The sequence below is a fragment of the Lepisosteus oculatus genome, chromosome 28 (genome assembly GCF_040954835.1).
Source record: "Lepisosteus oculatus isolate fLepOcu1 chromosome 28, fLepOcu1.hap2, whole genome shotgun sequence".
NCBI classification, from domain to species: Eukaryota; Metazoa; Chordata; class Actinopteri; order Semionotiformes; family Lepisosteidae; genus Lepisosteus; species Lepisosteus oculatus.
In genome coordinates this window covers 7094614-7114180 of record NC_090723.1, presented here as the reverse complement: position 1 = coordinate 7114180, position 19567 = coordinate 7094614, and the positions used below count along the sequence as shown (strand labels likewise).

At 48.0% G+C, this 19567-nt stretch overlaps 2 protein-coding genes across 4 annotated transcripts in view; one reads left to right on the top strand and one right to left on the bottom strand.

Moving 5' to 3' along the window:
- Nucleotides 1-333: 333 nt before the first annotated feature.
- Nucleotides 334-19565, bottom strand: sgca (sarcoglycan, alpha). Of its 2 annotated transcripts, XM_015362155.2 has the most exons (12): nucleotides 19502-19565; nucleotides 12764-12840; nucleotides 10959-11087; nucleotides 10135-10283; nucleotides 8936-9005; nucleotides 8389-8587; nucleotides 5224-5383; nucleotides 2512-2720; nucleotides 1920-1946; nucleotides 1636-1815; nucleotides 1145-1171; nucleotides 334-773 (listed from the first exon to the last, which is right to left on the bottom strand). In XM_015362155.2, exons 2-12 carry the CDS (start codon nucleotides 12798-12800, stop codon nucleotides 770-772), a joined length of 1191 nt encoding a protein of 396 aa, XP_015217641.2. In that variant the 5' UTR covers nucleotides 12801-12840; nucleotides 19502-19565; the 3' UTR covers nucleotides 334-769. The 2 variants fall into 2 exon arrangements, with proteins under 2 accessions (XP_015217641.2, XP_069041839.1); XM_069185738.1 differs by lacking the exon at nucleotides 1145-1171.
- ppp1r9ba (protein phosphatase 1, regulatory subunit 9Ba) overlaps nucleotides 17376-19567 on the top strand; it is a 55406-nt gene continuing 53214 nt past the window's right edge. For both annotated transcript variants that reach the window (XM_015362151.2, XM_015362144.2), the window contains exon 1: nucleotides 17376-19511. The gene's annotated coding sequence lies outside the window, so the exon portion shown is untranslated. The remainder of the gene's footprint in view (nucleotides 19512-19567) is intronic.

The window sequence follows — 19567 nt, the reverse complement described above, 5'->3', positions numbered from 1 at the left end:
CGGTACTCCATGTTAAATATAGACGCGAACAGCAAAACTATGTAAAATCAATTCAATTGTTTGAATCAAGCTGCGTCTTTCTGCGCTGAAACCTGTGCGCTGAAAGTGTGGTACAGCGAGTATTTAAGGGGAAAAAAGTGTCCTCTTTTAGAGGTTTGTATCTTGTTAGAGCATTGCAATTTCCCGTTAAACTACTGCCGCTACTTACGACGTAAGATTGAGATAGTTGGTTGACTTTTAATCAAAAGGTTTTCCCAAGCGAATGCTTCATCGAGGCAGGGAAAAATCTTTTTCTTTTATCAATAAAAGTTCGGACAGCTGCTGGTACCAACACACTTTTGAGATGGAGATCGCTTTATCAGTCGTCAGTTTAAAACAATTTCTCGCTGAGTACAGATTACAGTGAAATACCTTTTCCAACTCTTAAGAGCAATAATGCACAACTGGTAAATAGTGCGCACAGCAGGAGAACAGCAGTATTTCTGTGCAGGGGAGAAATTGCCGGGGTATTAACATTGATTTCCTTCCTGAGAGCTGGAAGGTCCCGCGAGTTGTCGGAGGAACAGCTGCTCCTCTTCCGGGGGCCGGTACGCAGTTTTGGGACCACCGAGCCTGCAGGTTTGGATTTTATTCGAATAGACGGCGGACGGCATTTTTTTCAGGCAGTTCGGAGGTGCCGTTTCCCACCCTTGGAAGAGCAGAGCGGTATGTACGGTTTCTTAAAGGAGACAGTTGTGTCCTCGGGGTACTTGGAGGTCTGGAAGGGCTTTTACCTAAAAACAAAAAGATACAGGCCTATGTAAGAGTACATTTTGAAACGAAACATGTGCAACACTGCCCTGTATTGCTGTACTGTTGCTAAGACATCTTAGATATAAGCTGTTTCGTGGAAGCAAAGACCTCCAGGTGTTAAGAGTGAATAAATGTCGACAAGGGAAGTCTGTTGCTGTGGATAGTCACTTCAGCTTGGTGTCGAGGCGAATCTCCCTTCACTCCTGGGAGTCGCTGCAGCAGAGGGCTCCACCTGCTGGCTAGAGTTGGTACTGCAGAGCGGGAGCGCTTTTCCCGTTCCCCGTCTTCCGGAGCAAAAGATTATTTTTTCTCCCCACTCCGTTGGCGTGAACGTCTGTGACTTGTTTCTTACCTAGGCAGTGTGTCGGTGTTTGGATCCCTGAAAAAAAAAATCAAATAAAAAGCACAGCTGACGCTAAGGTTGTAAAAAAAAGAGTGCTCCGGCTCGCGTTGTGTGTGACGCACTTAACACCTCCTCTAGGCTGTGCGAGTCAGGCGCCAGGCGTGTGTGTTCAGTCGGGAAAAACGGTGGAAGAGAGTGTCTTTATTATCCCTGGGGGGGCAAGTTGTTTTACAGCAGCGGTTTTGGTGTGCAGACGGACAGAAAAAGAAAAACGCGACAGGAACGACGATATACATGCGTATCTGCATAGACGGTCAAGTGTCGAGTAACGATATGTCTACAGGTCTGGAAGAGAACTTAAACCTGTTGGTTTCGGAGATGGGGAGCCGGTATCTGCGTCCCGACTGGCGCAACTGGAGATTATTCTACAAGGGTGCGAGGGATCGTCGCGGAGGGGTTTTGCTTCAGGCAGGACGCGTGGGCGACGGATGGGGACTCACTGCTGGGCCAGGATGAGCGGGATGTGGGCGCTGTCCGAGCGGAAGGGCGGCATGCTCTCCCCGCTGCGGGCGTTGAACATGGGCAGGGTGGACAGGGGCCGGGCGGCGGCGCGGCTGCCCGCCAAGCTCCTGAGCTCCTCGGTGTTGTCGTGGATGGTGTGGTGGTGATGCAGCTGGATCCTGCGGGGGGGAGAGAGAGAGGAGGGAGGAGTACAGCAACTTGTCCTGAACTTATCAGGCCATTCCGGCTTCACAAGAACTGCGCGAAGGAAACGGGAGCTTACTCGGGTGTTTTGGCGTTGCGTCTCTCCCTGAAAACGGGGAGAAAAAAAAATAAGTATTAGACCTCGTATTCCGAGACATCCCGCATTATCCCAATATGTACTCCCAAGGGGTCAGAGGATCAGTCCTGCTGCGTCTAATGCAGTCAGACCTTTAGGCAGAGAGATGAGATGGTGTGTTGTGGTCGAGTTTAAGGTGAGTTTCAATCTCACACTCGGCACGCTGTCCTTGAAGGCACCTCAACTCTTCCTACAACTTTGCTTTGCCAAAGCAGAGGGAAGTACTCCAAAAAGAAAATAAAAATGGCTGCGATTAAATGCCTATTGCACTGTGATTAACACTAACTTTTGCATTTCAAGCCTTTTTATGTGTTTGTCATAGTTTTTGCACAGTTTGCAGGACATAGATTAGCAGTTTCTTTGTTAATGTGGCAACTACTTGATCTAGCTTTTACAATTTTAGTGCGTGCCCATCAAATTGGGTTTGATGCTGTGTCTAAACTGGCGGATGTGACTGGAATTCAGTGGGTATGTAGGGCCACATGACCCCTGACCTCTGACCCCTGCAGAAGAGACATGGCGAAAGGGTACGTACACGCCCTCCCGCCGGCAGCACATGACGTAGGCCAGGACGAGGCACAGAACGATGGCCAGCACGAAGGGCACGATGACTGTCCCAATGTAATCCAGGAAATAGTCCCGCCCCTCGGGCGATTCAGGGGGGTCATAGAATCCCCCATCATCGAGGATTCCCGATCCCCAGGTGGGAGCTGGGCTAGGAGGAGCCTCTGTGGACAGGTCCGCCTGCAAACGGAAAGGGAGAGTGTGTAGCCGGGATAGGCGCACTGACTGGGCTTGTTTGAAGAAAAACAGAGCCCAACCTGCTGGATCACCTTGGCAAGAACAGCCTCATCATCTTGAGCAGTGCAGTCAGGACTATAGTGTGCTCAATAGTACTGAGCTTGAGCAGTGCAGCCAGGACTGTAGTGTGCTCAATAATACCGAGCTTGAGCAGTGCAGCCAGGACTGTAGTGTGCTCAATAATACCGAGCTTGAGCAGTGCAGTCAGGACTGTAGTGTGCTCAATAATACCGAGCTTGAGCAGTGCAGTCAGGACTGTAGTGTGCTCAATAGTACTGAGCTTGAGCAGTGCAGCCAGGACTGTAGTGTGCTCAATAATACCGAGCTTGAGCAGTGCAGCCAGGACTATAGTGTGCTCAATAGTACTGAGCTTGAGCAGTGCAGCCAGGACTGTAGTGTGCTCAATAATACCGAGCTTGAGCAGTGCAGTCAGGACAGTAGTATGATCAATAATACTGAGCTTGAGCAGCGCAGCCAGGACTGTAGTGTGCTCAATAGTACTGAGCTTGAGCAGTGCAGCCAAGACTGTAGTGTGCTCAATAATACCGAGCTTGAGCAGTGCAGCCAAGACTGTAGTGTGCTCAATAATACCGAGCTTGAGCAGTGCAGTCAGGACTGTAGTGTGCTCAATAATACCGAGCTTGAGCAGTGCAGTCGGGACTGTAGTGTGCTCAATAATACCGAGCTTGAGCAGTGCAGTCGGGACTGTAGTGTGCTCAATAATACCGAGCTTGAGCAGTGCAGTCAGGACTGTAGTGTGCTCAATAATACCGAGCTTGAGCAGTGCAGTCAGGACTGTAGTGTGCTCAATAATACCGAGCTTGAGCAGTGCAGTCAGGACTGTAGTGTGCTCAATAATACCGAGCTTGAGCAGTGCAGTCAGGACTGTAGTGTGCTCAATAATACAGAGCTTGAGCAGTGCAGTCAGGACTGTAGTGTGCTCAATAATACCGAGCTTGAGCACTGCAGCCAGGACTGTAGTGTGCTCAATAATACCGAGCTTGAGCAGTGCAGTCAGGACTGTAGTGTGCTCAATAATACCGAGCTTGAGCACTGCAGCCAGGACTGTAGTGTGCTCAATAATACCGAGCTTGAGCAGTGCAGTCAGGACTGTAGTGTGCTCAATAATACTGAGCTTGAGCAGTGCAGTCAGGACTGTAGTGTGCTCAATAATACTGAGCTTGAGCAGTGCAGTCAGGACTGTAGTGTGCTCAATAATACTGAGCTTGAGCAGTGCAGTCAGGACTGTAGTGTGCTCATTGATGCTCAGTGACTAGTGTCAGTTTGAGCTGTGTAAACGTGGTTTCAGAATGACATTGTTAATGTAAAAAAGGCTACAAGCGAGAGGAGACTGAGGTGATCTTAGGATCTTGCCCAGCCATTTCCTGAAGGAAACAGGTATCATCTTCAACAACATGGCTGGAGGACCTGCTGTAGCACCCCTTTCATCATCTTCCCAGACTTAAAAGGATGGTTTAGGACTGAACACTCATTTGCTGTCTCCTAAGAATTCTACTGGTCTTCCCCTTTCCAGTGATAAAATTACCACTTGGAACTTTCTAGGCAGTCTTGATCTGCATTTTTTACCTCTGTAGTACTGTTCATATTTATAGTCTTGAAATAAAATTCCAGACAGATGTGTTATGATCTACTTAACGTTAGAAGGTGTGAATTACTGTGTAGACTGTTTTCCAATCCTCTCTCTCGTGTATTCTGGGCTAGGCAGTAATTGTGCAGCAATATAGCCACTAGGTGGCGATGAGATTCCACGTTAACGTTGCGTCGCCTTTTAAAGAATTTATTAATTCTCTTTTCTCGGTGTGAAACACAGCACAGTGGCATTAAGGCAGGGGTCCCCTGTCAGTTTTCATTATTAACATAACTGGACCAGTTTAATAGCTTCTCCCAGATCTTCGGGAGCTTCTGCTTTAAAGAGACCAGGAACAGGCAAAGGTTTATTCCATGCTGAAAAGAAAAGATACAACATTTTGGCTGTGGATCCTTCTTCAGGTGTGAAGGCATGACACCTTTGCCTGCTCCTTTGCAGCCTATGCATTGCTGATGCAGCTCCCTACTGGAACTTCTTATCCCTGCAGGACTGGGATAGTGAACCCCAGGTTTAAGGGAATCAAGGACAGAATTATCTTATTTATGGATGCAGCCAGTTAGAATGAAAATCTCATAGCATATCTCTGTGAAAAACTTTTGTGTGTAAATCCTGAGCCCCGTGTCACTGCACTGTATCCTCTTACTGCGTGTTTTTCTTGTTTTTTCATTTGGTTATACCTTCAAGTATGAAGGAAAGAAGCAAAAATGATCTAATTGTCCAATCTAGATGAGAATATCCCAAAGCGATGCGCTTGTCCAGTTTTCCCCCCACTCAGCAGTGCCAAGTCTGCTGGTGTGAACTGGAGTTTTTCATCTGCGGCGCGCGTTTGAGACTCACCAGCGAGGTGTGGCACCAGTCGATGCGGTTGTGCGAACTGAGCCAGACGGAACAAGGAGCTGGGTCTTCCCCCAGTGTGCAGAGCTCCTGGTGCCTGGAGGTCTGGATCTCCTTCAGACACTCTGGAAAGGCCCTGTCGGAGCCCAGCTTGACGTACACCCTGAACCACAAGAGATGCACACTTGATCCCAGGCCTCAAGGCTAGCGCCACACTGGGACCGAGGTTGTCTTTGAGGGCAGGGCGAGGGGTAGTACAGTGTCATGGTTGGTCTTTACAGGGTGGAAGTTGGAAACTGTGCTGGTGTGTCACAGAGTGGGCCCACCCAAGGGAAAACTTGGCACCTAGCAGTCATTTAATTCCGCAATCGAACGCATACCTGAGAATTCTCCACCTTGTTCCGCCAGCTAAAGCCAATTCAATTAAGTCTTCAGCTAAACAAGTGAAAACTCAACTGGGACAAAAACCAGAAGAGATGAGAATCTTATCAGAACAAGGATTGAAAACCACTGATGTACGAAGTGGAGGTAATGAGATTGTGAAAGCGAACACTGAGTTTATAACATTTCCTATACCATTACTTACACTGCGCGATTCACCGGAGTCAGGCAACGGGACCAGTTTGCTTTGCTGATTATACTGTGGGCACTAGGGCTCATACCAGCCAGGGCAGCTGCAGTGAAGAGTGATGGAGGGCACAGGAGCCATGTGGAAATTATAATGCAGTCCTGGTTTTGACCCCAGAAAGGTAACCCTTTCCCTTTTCATTTTAAAGGTATGCGTTAGCGCGCCTCGCCAACCCCTGTTCAAGCTGATATCTCTAAGCTGAGTGGAAATGCATTTAATCGGGAACGCCTCCCAGGGTTGTGTGGTGTAAGAGGAAGCGTGTCCGCGTGACTCACTGGAAGGTGAATATTAATTCATTGTGTAGGCTGTGTTTCCGAGCTGGGTGTTAGTGCAGCACGGGGGGTCTGTCCAGGCAGTGCTGGGTCCCTGATCTAGAAGCACTGTAGATCCTGTGGTTTTCTGTGCTCATGCGTGGTTTCATGGGACTGGCTGGGGACATTGGCGCACGATTTCGCTTCTGTTTTGTTTTATTTTTCCGAAGTCTGCCCTTTTCACCTGCTTTGTGTTTTAATTTTACAAAAAAGGCACCCTACGTGGCCGTGAGGCTACCTGCATCGGCATCGCAGCCCTCGCTCTTGCAGCAAATCCGGAGATGGAAGAGGAGACAAACAACGGGGACAAAAAAAAAAATCTGGGTCATTACCGAGCAGCCAGATGACCGTGCATTGGCAGGGGTTGCCATGGCGACCTCCTAACAGCTGTGCAGTGGTGGGTTCAGCCCCATGCAGGCTGTTGGCTCTCTTCAGGCTGTGCAGCGCCAGCAGGCTGTAGAGCTGTATGCACTGTGAGTCACCGTGACAACGGTGCCTGGCCGTTACACTCTCTCTTGAATTCATGATGAGCAGGCGTACAATGTCGCCTTGATCAAGGGCTTTGTGTGTTCTTGTTGCTGCTGCTGGCTCGGCAGCCTTCACCAGCAGGAGTGCTCCACACTGCCATCTAGTGACGGATCACATCTGGGCTCTAAGAGCTATGCTTCCTGGCCCCCTGTTCCCCCAGTCAGAGCAGGAGTGGGTTTGTCTCCGGAATTGCATGATTGCACAATTTTCCCGGAGGACTTCTGTACGACATGCTTATCGTTTTGACCCAGAAAGTCTTGCTGGCACATGCTTATCTGTTTTTGCGCTTGGTGTTGTATCAGATGTTAAGGTTGCTCAGTCTAATAAGGAAGAGTACAGCCTTCATCTTGTTCGTAAGAGCAGTTTGGAAATGTTAAAAAGATGTTAAACCCTTTTTTTTCCCCCCATAGCAGAACCTGTTCAGTGTCACGTCGCGGGGACACTTAAAAAGTTAAAAGTTTGATGCCTAATTCTTTCATTGCTCCACTTCCAGAAAAACAAAGGAACTTGCATGGCAGCTGAGCTCTTTATTCGAACAAACCAACAAAATGCTCTGTTAGAACCTTTTTTTTCCCCAAAGGTTGACAGTTTCAAGTTATTTAAATGCAGTGCTTAAAAGGCAGCTCCTACGTGTTTAGGAAGTGAAAACGAAGCCCGTTATTATGTCTATTAAGGATTCAATTCTCTGAGTGCTCATGTGGAACATGGACCAGTAGGTACATGTATGTGTGTCCCCAGAACAGGATTTGCTCTGGTGGCGTATCAAATCTCTGCTGGGCTACAATATATTTGCATGCACAGTTTAATTCAGAGAGTTTCTTAGTTACTTGTGAGTTTTCTGTAAAAAGTCACTTTGCACAGGGGCATGTCTCAGGAGTGTCACGCTTGTGATTGGAAATGATGTTAAACCTTTATAAAGCACAGCCAGCCCTGTCCATGTCTGTCAGTATGTGGCCCAGTTAGCTGGCCATTAGGTGCTTCCCTAGAGCTTCTGTTGCCTTGGAAATCTTACCTCCAACTTCCTCCTAACCAGAGCAGTTGGATGCCAGCACATCAGTGCATCAAACAGCCACTGCTGACAATGTGCAATTACGAAAAACACATCAGTTATCGATGTCTTAAAGGGCTTTGATTTGTGTCGGCGTTTTTATGCTTCAAGGCAAATTTGGTTTGAAATGGCTTTGTTAGTTTGTTCTAAAGTTGTTAGTTACTTCTTGCATAGTGTCTGCGGAAGTATTTCACTTGCTTTACAGCTTCTCCAGGAGAACGCTACTGTGCAAAACCGTACTTTTCCAACTAGTGCCCCACTCAAATCTTAACGTCTTTTAAATAATAAGCCTCATCTTGAACTTAATAGTGCTTTGACTCAGATACAGTATATGAATTCCATGAACTGATTGGACAGTTCTTTCAATCAGTGGTCTCCAATCCCCAGCTGAATAGTATTGACTGGAATCTTAAAGCAGTGAATAAAATTGAAATGTCATTAACAATCCTTTCACCACTGTCCAACAAGACACTTATAAAGTTAGTTGGCCTGCCCAAACAACTGTGTTTGCAAAGTGTGCAGCAGATGTTGTTGACTGCAAGGGCTACAGGTCGGGCCTTGAACAATGAAGACTTGATGATCCAACTCCAATCCTGCAATCTAGTGTCTTGGAAGGTCCAGTTGACTGTCCCCGTCACAGACGGTGCACTCACCCCTCCTTGTGTGCTGGTAAAGGGAGAGGTACTCTGCCTCCCCGGTCCAGGGCGGAGCTGATGTTGATCATATCTGGCTTGTGTGGCTTCCACAGGGCAGCTGCATACTGCTTCAGCACCTCCTGCTCACCAGGGGGCAGCACCTCCTCCACATCTCTGTTGGGGAGGAAGAAGTCCACCTGGTAGGGCATCATCTTTGCTGCAAGTCCAAGAGGCTTGAGTCATCACTGGTTTTGTGCAATCACAGGATACTCAGAATTATTCATCATAAAGTTCCAGCATTACCTGCTTTCTTTTCCTCTGTGTACGCTGTCTTGTAGCCCAAATAGGCTTTTTTAGACAAATATTTTGGTACAATTTAATTCTCCAAAATATGGGAGACATAAAAGAAGTGCTTTTGATCTCCCCACCCTTGTAGCCCATATACTGTATATCCATGAAGATGTCAGTTGGTTTAGCAGCTAATTCGTTTAAACTAATTATTTTTTCTTAAATTTGTATCATTAAATGCTGTCCTATACAGTCTCCGCAGCGAACTGCCCCTTACCTGGTTCACTGACGCGGATCACCATCCTGTTTCTTAAAGTGTCATATGTCCTTTGATTTATAACTGTGATCTGTCAATCAGACAAAAAATAAACTTGGTTCTTGAGTAATATGGAACAGTCGTATTTCAGAACACTTTGCTATTGAGCTGAATCACACATCAAATTATTTGCGTGAGCCCAGGAAAGGAGGGTGAAATAGTGTAGTCTTTATTGTGATGTGTGCAGTGAGTTTAGAGAAACCAACACTTGGAGAGGTCTCAAAATCCACTCCTGACAGCTCAGATTAATGAGGTGGGATGCTCAGTTTTTTTTCACATAATGGATGTGTTAAAGTAGCGAGCTAACCCATTAAGCCTTTGGTAGTAAGACAATATTAGAGTATGCAAAGAAAAACGTATAAGAACAAAAGAGACCATGCAAACTCCACACAGACAGGCACCCCTGCCTCAAATGGAGATCAGCGCCCTAGAGCTGCAAGGGCTGCATGCCTCTGCTCTGTACACAAAGCATATAAAACAATGTACAAAAAACGGCAGTTATTGATTAAGAATCGGTGGGCTCTTTTAACAAGGACATTGTGAACTTCAGTGGGTTTAGAGCAGGGGTATTCTATCCAGTTCCTAGAGGGCTGGTGTGTCTGCAAGTTTTCAGAGTCTCATTAAAGCAACTGATAACCCTGCAGATGTTTCTCCAGTTCAGCCTGTGACCAGCTCATTAGGAGTGGAGCTGGGATGAAAACCCACAGCCACTCCCCTCCCTGCAGGAGCAGGATCACCCAGCTCTGGCCGAGCGAGATTAGATTCTGGGCATGACTTCAGGCTCTCTGCAGTGCTGTGTTTCCCCTGGTAAGAACAGGGTTTTATTGCAGAAGGGCCCAGTGACATCATACTGTACATTTTTTGCCATAGCATGTGCAGTAATGCAGTTCTGCCTCCTGTGGGGAAAAATGGTTCTCTTGCTGCACTGACGCTACTTTGTTTGAAGGCAGCGTTTTAGATTAGTGCAGTACACTTTTCTTCCACGTGTTCTTCCAGAGGTGCATGCACAGTTATAGACATTTGCTGTGGAATCACGGAAGGCAGATTAATTACGTAGTAAAGCTGTGAGATGATCCTAAGTGTGCGCGAGATAGCTGGAGCAGCTTCTAGTGCAGCATTTCACTGGTGTGCTGGTGCGAGGCTGGGTCTCGGGGCGGTACCTCGATGACCGCGCTGCCTGTCCTCTCGGGGGCGCCGTACAGGAAGCCGTTGTGCCGGGGGCTCCTCTGGGTGTAGCGCAGCCAGCGCGGGAGATCGGGGTGGTGCTGCAGGTTGCACTTGAACACCATGGAGTCGTCGTACACTATCCCTGCTCGGCCAGGGGGAGAGCACAGGGGCCGAGGTCAGAGAGCTCCTGGACCTCGTCATCCTGCCAGGCTCGTACGTTCCGATTCCTGCCCGTTCATTCGCAACGATATCCCGAGTTTGAACTGTAGAATCACTAGATGGAAAACTGTTGGCTTCAGCACCCCTTGACGTGTGTGATATTGACCACTAACTGAAGGGGCTCCTAAATTCATTCATCACACCATTCATCTTCTAGCCTCTTCATCCATTTCGGGGAGCCAGAGCCCATCCCTGCAGGCAGCGGGCGCAAAGTGGGGTACTCCCTGCACAGGATGCCAGGCCAGCGCAGGGCACACGCTGACACATACACACATACGTGCACCAGGAGCCAGTTGTGTGTGTGTGTGTGTGGGGGGGCAACAGACCACCCAGCGGAAATCCGGGAGAACATGCAAACTCCACACAGCTACCCTGGGTCTGGATTTCAACCCAGGGTCCTGGGGGTGGGAGGCGGCAAGGATAACCACTGTAAATGACCTTTTTGAAAGGGGTGTCTTTCATTAGAAAGACATAAGGGGAAACAGAAGCACAGAGGTAAGGATTCGCCCCCAGTAAGGGTTATTGAATAATTGCTCCAGCTGCGTGTGTGTGACTATTTCTTGAGATTGTTTTTTGAGGTGGCTCTCCAGCAACTTACCGTAGTGCCTCAGGTAAGGGGGGAAGTCGTGTTGATAGACGCTCCTTTCCAGCTCGTGGACAAACAGCTGGCCCACCTGGGCTTCAGCCTTGATGTCTGCCTGGGCTGTCAGGACACAGGCCAGGCACACTGCAGGGGACAGAGGGGCAGATATACTCCAGAACCACCAGGTGGCGCTGTGTCAGTTCTGTCCAGACCTCTGGACTCACAGCTCAGTTTCTTTCTAGTATAATTCCCCAGAGAGAATACTGGTGCATACTGAGCTGCTGCTCGCCTTCCCCTTATTATTGTGTTAAACTGAATGGCCTTTCTCAGTCCAAACTGTGAGCAGCCGCCCTTACCTTTGTTAGATGTTTGGCAGTGAAAAACGAGCTATTTGACCCACCCAGGCTAATTGGCTTAAATCCCAGCTCTATGATTAGAGGAATTAAGTGAAAGTCTGTAGATAGGTTCAGCACAGTACAGAGTTATTTCTTACAGCTCCCATTTCTACCATTCACAATCTGAGGCTCAGATTTTAATACTGCCACTCACTTTGAGTATCTTCCACTTGCATTGTCATTGTGCTTTGCTTGCCTCTTTGTTCCTTATCTGCATCGTTATGTTATCGGTATTATTATGGGGCCAAAATATTATTTCCTAAGGGGACCACATCCTGTTAGCGTCGTGTCAATTTGAAAAACAAAAAAACACAAGAATCCCTTTTTTGTGAAGAAAGTGGAGAATCTTGCGCTGTTGTAAGTGATCGCAGCTAAATTGCATCGCGCAAACAATTACCCTGGCGACTGGCAGCAGCCCAGTTTGCTATTTTAGAGATTGCAGGCGGAGAGCATGCGGAATTCTTGAGCAGACACACTTTCGCACAGTCAACGCGCCACAGCTGTGCACACGCCACTCTTCTGGTTCCTGATGCCCTTTAAAGTGGACACTGCTATCTCTGTGTGGGAGTGTTACAGTTCTCTTTGGAACAATCCCGCACTCAAATGTCACTGGAGCTGCCCTGTAGGTCTTCCTGCAGTCTCTTTTCCTGAGCAGCTGTAGATATTTGCAGTCTCTATGGGCTTTGTTTTTGTACACAGGCAGCCCAATGTTCTAAGTTAAAGGCTTAGTGAAGGTCCTTTCAGACTGACAGAGCAAAAAATAAGCCTGCATGCTTCATGGTAAATGGTTTAATTCTACCCTCAGCCCAGAACACAGTTGCTGTCAGTCTGCCAGGCTGAGTGATGTACTTCCCCGCCCTTAAAGAAGACAGGCTGGTTTAGGATCCTAATAATTAGAAAGGCAGATTTACTGTGCCTTCTTATGAAAACCTTTCCTAGAAGTCTACCGAATTAACTGAACCATAAACAAAACAGTGTCTGAAATGAAAGATTCTAGGCTGCCTTAAAGATACGGTAGATCTACGTAAGCCAAAACAAAACACATTTCAGTCACTTATTATGTCTGATAAGAGGTTTTCTGAGCACTCTCTTATGAGCTTCTAGGCTCTGAACCCTAATTCATTCTGAACCAGATTGTTTTAGAGACGCATAGGGAACAAGTAAAAGGTTTATTCCAAGCTGAAAAGAGAAGAACAGAAAAAACGTTTCGGCTGTGGAGCCTTCTTCGGGTGACACCCATGGACTTTTTTTCTCCTTTCAGTGTGCAATAAACCTTTACTTGTTCCTTCCCAGCCTGCGCCTGCTGACGCAGCCCCCTACTTGAGCTACTGTTAGAGACACATATTCTGTTAAGGATACAGGCCGTATAGACATGCATGGTATCTGTGTTGTATTTAACTGAAGCGGCCCAGCGCCTGGACTTGCCTGTGAGAAAGGAGCTCCAGCTCTTGTTGTTCTCCATGCTGTTTCCAGGGTCGGGATTGACAGCAGCATGAGGTGTCCTGGCAAGGGAGTGGGGGGAGATGGGATTGGGAGTGGGGGGGGTGGATAGCCCCACTGAGACAGAGGGTCAGAAAATCTATTTTAACTCCCCCGCACCCCAGGGCCAGAGGACTAGTGGATAAATATAGTACCTTTCCCTTTATATCTCTGACCCTTACCTGGTATCTTTGTTCTCCACTTATAAAAACAGCGCTTAAACCTTTTTTCTTAATTATTGATCCACTTCTGCACTCTTTACCAAATGCTGCTCATTCTCGGCAATGCTTAGTTTCCTTGAGCTGCTGTGTTGTAAAAACACCACCCTTCATCTTTTTCTGAAGTCTTTGTTTTGAGGGTCACCTAGAACCTTGGCTCTGTTCCTCTAAGGCTATAGAAATGGAGAGACTTGCACATGTTCACTTCAGTTACAGACACAGGGCTCTGTTACATTTGATCCCTTTTGGCACCTCACATGACTCTACTGTTGACCTCCAAACTGGTGTCATGCTTGGAGGATGCTCAAGGCTTGAATAGCCTCCTGCACAGTAAAGCCTGGTGTAAATCAGGGTGGGCTCCTTCATATCTCCCCCAATAGCCACTGTCATTCCCTTGTGCTCAGCGTGCTTTATATTAAAGCAAGTGGAGTTTATGACTGATTGAAATTCACCAGCAGCCATATCATCCTGCAACTCCCAGCTGGCAGCCCACTGGAGCTCAGCAGTGTGAGCCTGGTCAGTACCTGGGTGGGAGACCTCCTGGGGAAAACCTAAGGTTGCTGCTGGAGGAGGTGTTAGTGGGGCCAGCAGGGGGTGCTCACCCTGCAGTCTTTGTGGGTCCTCCTGCCCCAGTATAGTGATGGGGACACTATACTGTAAAAATGGTGCCATTCTTCTGATGAGACGTACAACCCAGGTCCTGACTCTCTGTGGTCATTAAAAATCCCAGGACGTTTCTCGAGAAGAGTAGGGGTGTTATTCTGGTGTCCTGGCCAAATTTCCCCCTGTCCTTTACCAGTCATGGTCTCCTAATAATCCCCATCACCAAACTGGCTTCATCACTCTGCTCTCCTCCCCACTGAGAGCTGATGTGTGGGGAGTGTACTGGTGCATCATCCAGGTGGGGCTGCACACTGGTGGTGGTGGAGGGGATCCCTATTACCTGTAAAGCGCTTTGAGTGGAGTGTCCAGAAAAGTGATGTATGAGTGTAAGGAATTAATTATTAATTATTATTATTATGAACCCCTGGAGTTTGTGACTGGCATTTCTCTGTACACACAGACCCAGAATGACACCTAGTGGTCAGCGGAGAATATTGCCTGGATGAGTGTGCATGAAGGACATTTGTTTTTAACTTGCTCGATTGTAGCCCGATGTCATTCTCATCAGCAGTGAGGGACAGAAGAGAAGCTGTAATGTCCAGAGGCAGACCCACAGTGCTGCATCACAGACCGTCTCAGCCTGTTTCTCTGTCTCCTGGAGAGAGCCCCTCTCCCACACTGTGTGATCTGGAGTGACAGGCTCAGCTGTGAGAGACCATGTGTCCATCGCCAGACAGGCAGGCAGGCATTCTGCCTCAAGACTGGCTCTCTGCCCATCGCATCAGCCCTCCACAGGCTGTGAGGAGGGAGGCTGTGAGATCACCTCCTTCAAACGGTCTGCTTAAAGCTTGGAGAAATGGTATGTGTGCCAATACTAGTTCTGCAAAAAATTTGAAAACTTTCAACACCACAACTTAAGTAATTAGATCACAACAATAAATCTATTTCCTCCCAACATATTTCAGCATTTTAAGTGTTTTTAATAATCTTGTCTGAGTATGAGGCCAACTTCCCTTGAAAGCCATGAAGGCCTGTCCCTAAACTCCATACGCCCTTTGGTAAAAGGTCCGCTGGGCTGAGAAATACTGAATAATCCCCAAGCACGTTTCAGCATCAGCCTTCTCTAGATACTCCAGTAGTGCAGGATCAGAAACAGTGTGATGGTTAACCTGTGTTTCAGTTAATGTTGTGACTGAACATTAGTAGGGCCAGTACTGACCCTTATCTGGGCAGGACTCTTACTGTACTGTAAATATCTTGAGTTAGATAATACCAGGCAGGCTGGCTGTGAGTCTGCTCTGTTGATGAGTGATGTGTACTCATGAGTGGTGTCTCCATTATGGGCTTCTTATTTTACAGTACATGCTGCCAATATAAGCTTGGACTTATACTGATCTGTTATACTGTTATACTGAGGACTACTGATCTGTTCAGGACTCTCTCTGTGACAACCTGTGGTGGGTGCATGAGGAGGCAAAGATGTTTTTTATAATAATAATTGCTTACACTTATATAGCATGTTTCTGGACACTCAAACTCAAAGCCCTGTACAGGTAATGGGGATCCCCTCCACCACCACCAGTGTGCAGCCCCACCTGGATGATTTGCCAGTACACTCCCCACACACCAGCTCTCAGTGGGGAGGAGAGCAGAGTGATGAGGCCAGTTCAGAGATGGGGATTATTAGGAGGCCATGATTGGTAAAGGACCTTTGGCCAGTACGCTGGGGTAACACCCCTACTCTTTTCGAGAAACGCCCTGGGATTTTTAATGTCCACAGAGAGTCAGGAGCTTGTTTTACATCTCATCCGAAGGACGGCACCACAGTTTTTCCCAGGAGGTCTCCCATCCAGATACTGACCAGGCTGCCAGCTGTGAGCCGCAGGGTGATATGGCTGCTGACCGTTTCTGTTGGCTGCCTTTAATTTGACTTAGTTGCCATATGCCATTTGGGGACCCCCTTTGCTATCTGGAGGGGGAGCATGCTTGCCCAACTGATGTCTGCACTATCATACTGTACATGCTCGTTAATTTAAAATCACGTAATGTCTTTTTTATATAAAAAAAAGCTTGTTGTGTAACCGGATAACCAGGAGAGTGGTGTTCATCAATGTCTTGTCCAGTTGCATAAGAACCTTCCCTGCCATCAGTGATGAGGCCTTTCTCATCAGTGGAATTAGACAGAGATTAGAGGCACTCTGTGTTACATCTGCTAGGGGCAGGAAGAGAATGGGAAGTGGGTATAGCTTTAACCAGCTGTACAGCAACAGTGTGTGGCTCGGGCTGGACGGTATTTAAACTGCTAGAGCTCAGGGGCTTAACGGGTGGCCTGATGATCCCTTTGTTGTGTTCAACCATCAGTCGCAGCCTTTAACGAGAATGCGTTTGCGATGCACCCAAGCTCCGCTATTGACCTACGCAGAATATCTTTCTGGCCCCGGGGAGGACACGTGCACACTACACACAGAAGGCAGCCCGAGCCGAATTCAAACCCAGATGTTAGTGGGTGACGAGGTACAGTGTGTACGCCTCTGAGTGTGCACAGACGGAGCCCGTTTCCCTGTCTGGGAGGGAGCCAGGAGCTTCAAGCGCACCCCCAGCACCCGTGAACATCGCCCCGACGCGGTCAATACGGTGCTGGGGGTTCATGTCTCCAGCGGCCCGAGAATGTCCTCTGATAAAAGTCGTTGCGGTACAGCCAGCACGTTGAACTCGCTTCCCCCGGCATGCGAATACTCTCCGAAGCCCCCCTCAAAATAGGTCAGTGTGTCTCTCGGCCGTCAGGCACCGCTGTTTTCGACAGTAGGCCGGATGACAACTGCGGGAGCCGTCTGCTGCACCCGCGCAGTCTCCTACCAGATACAGCAAAACTGCTAGGCGGAAGAGAGACGCTTAAACTGTGTTCATTAAGACATCGCCTTGCGGGCTGGTGCAACTTGTCTATTCAAAATCCTGATATTGCATTTGAAAGAAAAGTCGCAACAGGACTCGGAAACGGGTAAAAATGGCGCATAAAGCAAGGATTCATTCTCGGCAAAACGGGGTCGACCCGTGTGCACGCAAGCAGTTACACCGTGTCGCAGCGGGTGGATGTGGCCGTGGCGTGTTCCCTTCAAGAGTCCGGGTCATCGCAGTGGAGCTCACAGTGCTCAGCTCCTGCAAGGGTTAAAACGGCAGTTTCCACAAAAAAAAAAATCGCAGAAGGCTACGCTCCGAGAAACGTGTGCTTATACACTTCCTTCTCCCCTCCTGTCGAGATTTCGGTGTCGCCTACACGATTCCGACACTGCAGATGGGCCTGCATTAAATTAAAGCGAGACCCCCAGCACCTCTGACACCTCTTGGTGCTGCTCACAAGGAGCCGAGCACTGGGGAGATGCAGCTGGGTAGCTGAACAATCGTGATTGCGTTTTGTGCTCTCCTAGATGCTATTTATAAGACCATTTTAAACTCTGGAAACCCGAAATACCGTGTTTGCTGTATGTTGAGTTCGAAACGTTCTGCCCAGAGGTCGCATATCCAGTTCATTTTGACTGCACCCTACCACCTACAAGTCCCTAAAGCCAAGCGGTGTAATGTTTTAATTTACCCCTGGCCCCGGAGTATCATAGGGTAATACAGGGTATTGAAGACGGCTAAGGTTTCACCCGTGTTCTAGGCCACGACTATCCGGTAATTTAACAATTACATCATTGTGTTCTATGACCAGAGTGGTTCTATAGAAGTAGCACTAATCAAGTGTGAAGCTATTCACGTCACTCAGGCAGAGTCTTCCTAAGATCCCACTTTGCTGCGGTGCTCCTGCGAATTAAACGGTTCTGCGACCTGCAATCGCTGCGGTCAGAGTGATGTTATTCTATAGATACTGTAGCTGTATTATACAGGCGATACCGACGCTTCTGTCGCCACACTGGTCTGCACAGCACGTCTGGAGACCTTCCCCCTGAGTCAGTCATCACAATGTGCATTTTGGTCTCTGCCCAGGACCTCTGTAGGCGCTTGTGAACCGAGGGGCCGATGCCAAGCGTCTTCCTGTGGACCACTTAAAGCGCGGACTAGCCCACAGTAGCCCACTGACGCGGACACGCGTGCGCCAGGTTTTGCTGTTAACAGTGGAATCGACCTGGATCGCTGTGCGATTTCGTACCGTGGCATCTCTGGGAGAGGGCGGCCTAAGGACAAACCCCAGGCAGACCTGCTGGGGTTAGTTCTTGGGTGGACTGAGTGGAGTACCCACTCATTATCAGGAAGCCCCTTACTCTCATTAAGGGTCGCTGCTTCACGGAAACTATACGTTTCTCCGGGAAGAAAATCAACGACACCCCCACTCCCTTCCACCTTATTATGATCTCTCCTAACATCCTCCTTTTAACCACACTATTTTTTTGCACTGTTCCAAGAATTGCCTTGCACTGTTTTTGTCCTGTTAAATTTTCTCTGTTTGCAGAATTTTGCACAGTTTTGATTACTTGATTACATGTTATTTATGTTATGTTATTACATGTTGCTGTTATTGCTATTGTGTAACTGTCTATTGTCTTATCTTCTGTCCTGTTTATATACTGCACCTGAGTGACTCATGAGAAACACTTTTCATTATACTATGCACCTGTGTAAGTTTAATGACAATAAAGTTGAATTGAATTGAATTGAACACCGTAGAGGGCACAGGCGAACTCCAAACAGCCGTACCGTAACGGCCCGTACCGGAGTAGTCGCCGAACCCCCGCAACAACTCCGGGAAAGAGACCGTGCGAACTCCACACAGACAGGTGCCAGAGTTGGAGGAGGTCACGTGTCCTCGTGAGACCGTGCGCTTAACAGGCATAACCCGTCGAAACCTCAGTGATATTTCGATTTCTAGATCGTAACCAATGTTATATTCGGTGCGTTCTGAAAGCGCAGCACATGTAAATATGTGTATTTGGAAATGGTCTTGTACTCACAACCGCGCTTACGGGGTTAGAATTTCTGAAAGCATTTAAATGAAGAGGTGGGTTACTACTTAACGTGTTAAAGGTCCGAAGCAGGACACACCCATTTCGCCCGCAAGGCCGTCTCATTTTCTGCCAAGCTGCTAAAGGCGATGCTCTCTGTCACAGTCCGCTGTTCCATGACCCGCGGGGGCCTGGCCTCGCAGGAGGCGGAAAATCAGGATTAATAAGGGCAACCGAAGCGATTTGCGCTCCACCTGCAGGACAGACAGGGAGATGTTAAGAGCATTAAAATAAAGCGCCCAAAACTAGTAATATCGTGAATTTCTATTTGTATTATTGCAAAATGTATTCAGCGGATTCCTATTATATATATATATCACCTACCTTTTAAGTGAAATGTATTGCAAATGAAATATATTACACATTATATACAGAGCAGTTTATATTTTTTTAGTTTAGTGCACGTAGTCCCTTATTAATCGTTTTCTCTGTATAACGCACACAGAGATGAGATGCGTAAGAACGTACAAACTGAACAGCAGCCCTTTCATGCCCGGACTACATGAATTGTATTAATTATGGACAATATATTGCGATTATTTCTTCAGAAGTGCGAAAGAGCCTCTTTTGTGGGTGTTTCAATTACGGGGGAGCCCCACAATGTCACCTCCGCTCGCTCGCATTGTGCCGAGAAAAAAAAAAACAGGCATCGGCGACTTTCAGCGCGGAAGGGGTTAATGATCGTCGTGATGCCATATGTTCGCGGTGATGCAGTGAGAGAGGAAAGAGAGAGAGAGAGAGCAGGCAGGCAGGCAGGCGGTAGCGCCGAGATCTCGCTGGGGAATCAAACAGCAAAAACACAGCGTGGACACAATGGAGCGACCCGCAGCCGGACCCTAATGACGCGCGGGGACCCCGGTACTCACTGAAAACGAGGTAACGACTCAGGCCGAGGCGCGCAGTGGGCGCAGCCCGGCCGAAATCGCTTGGGG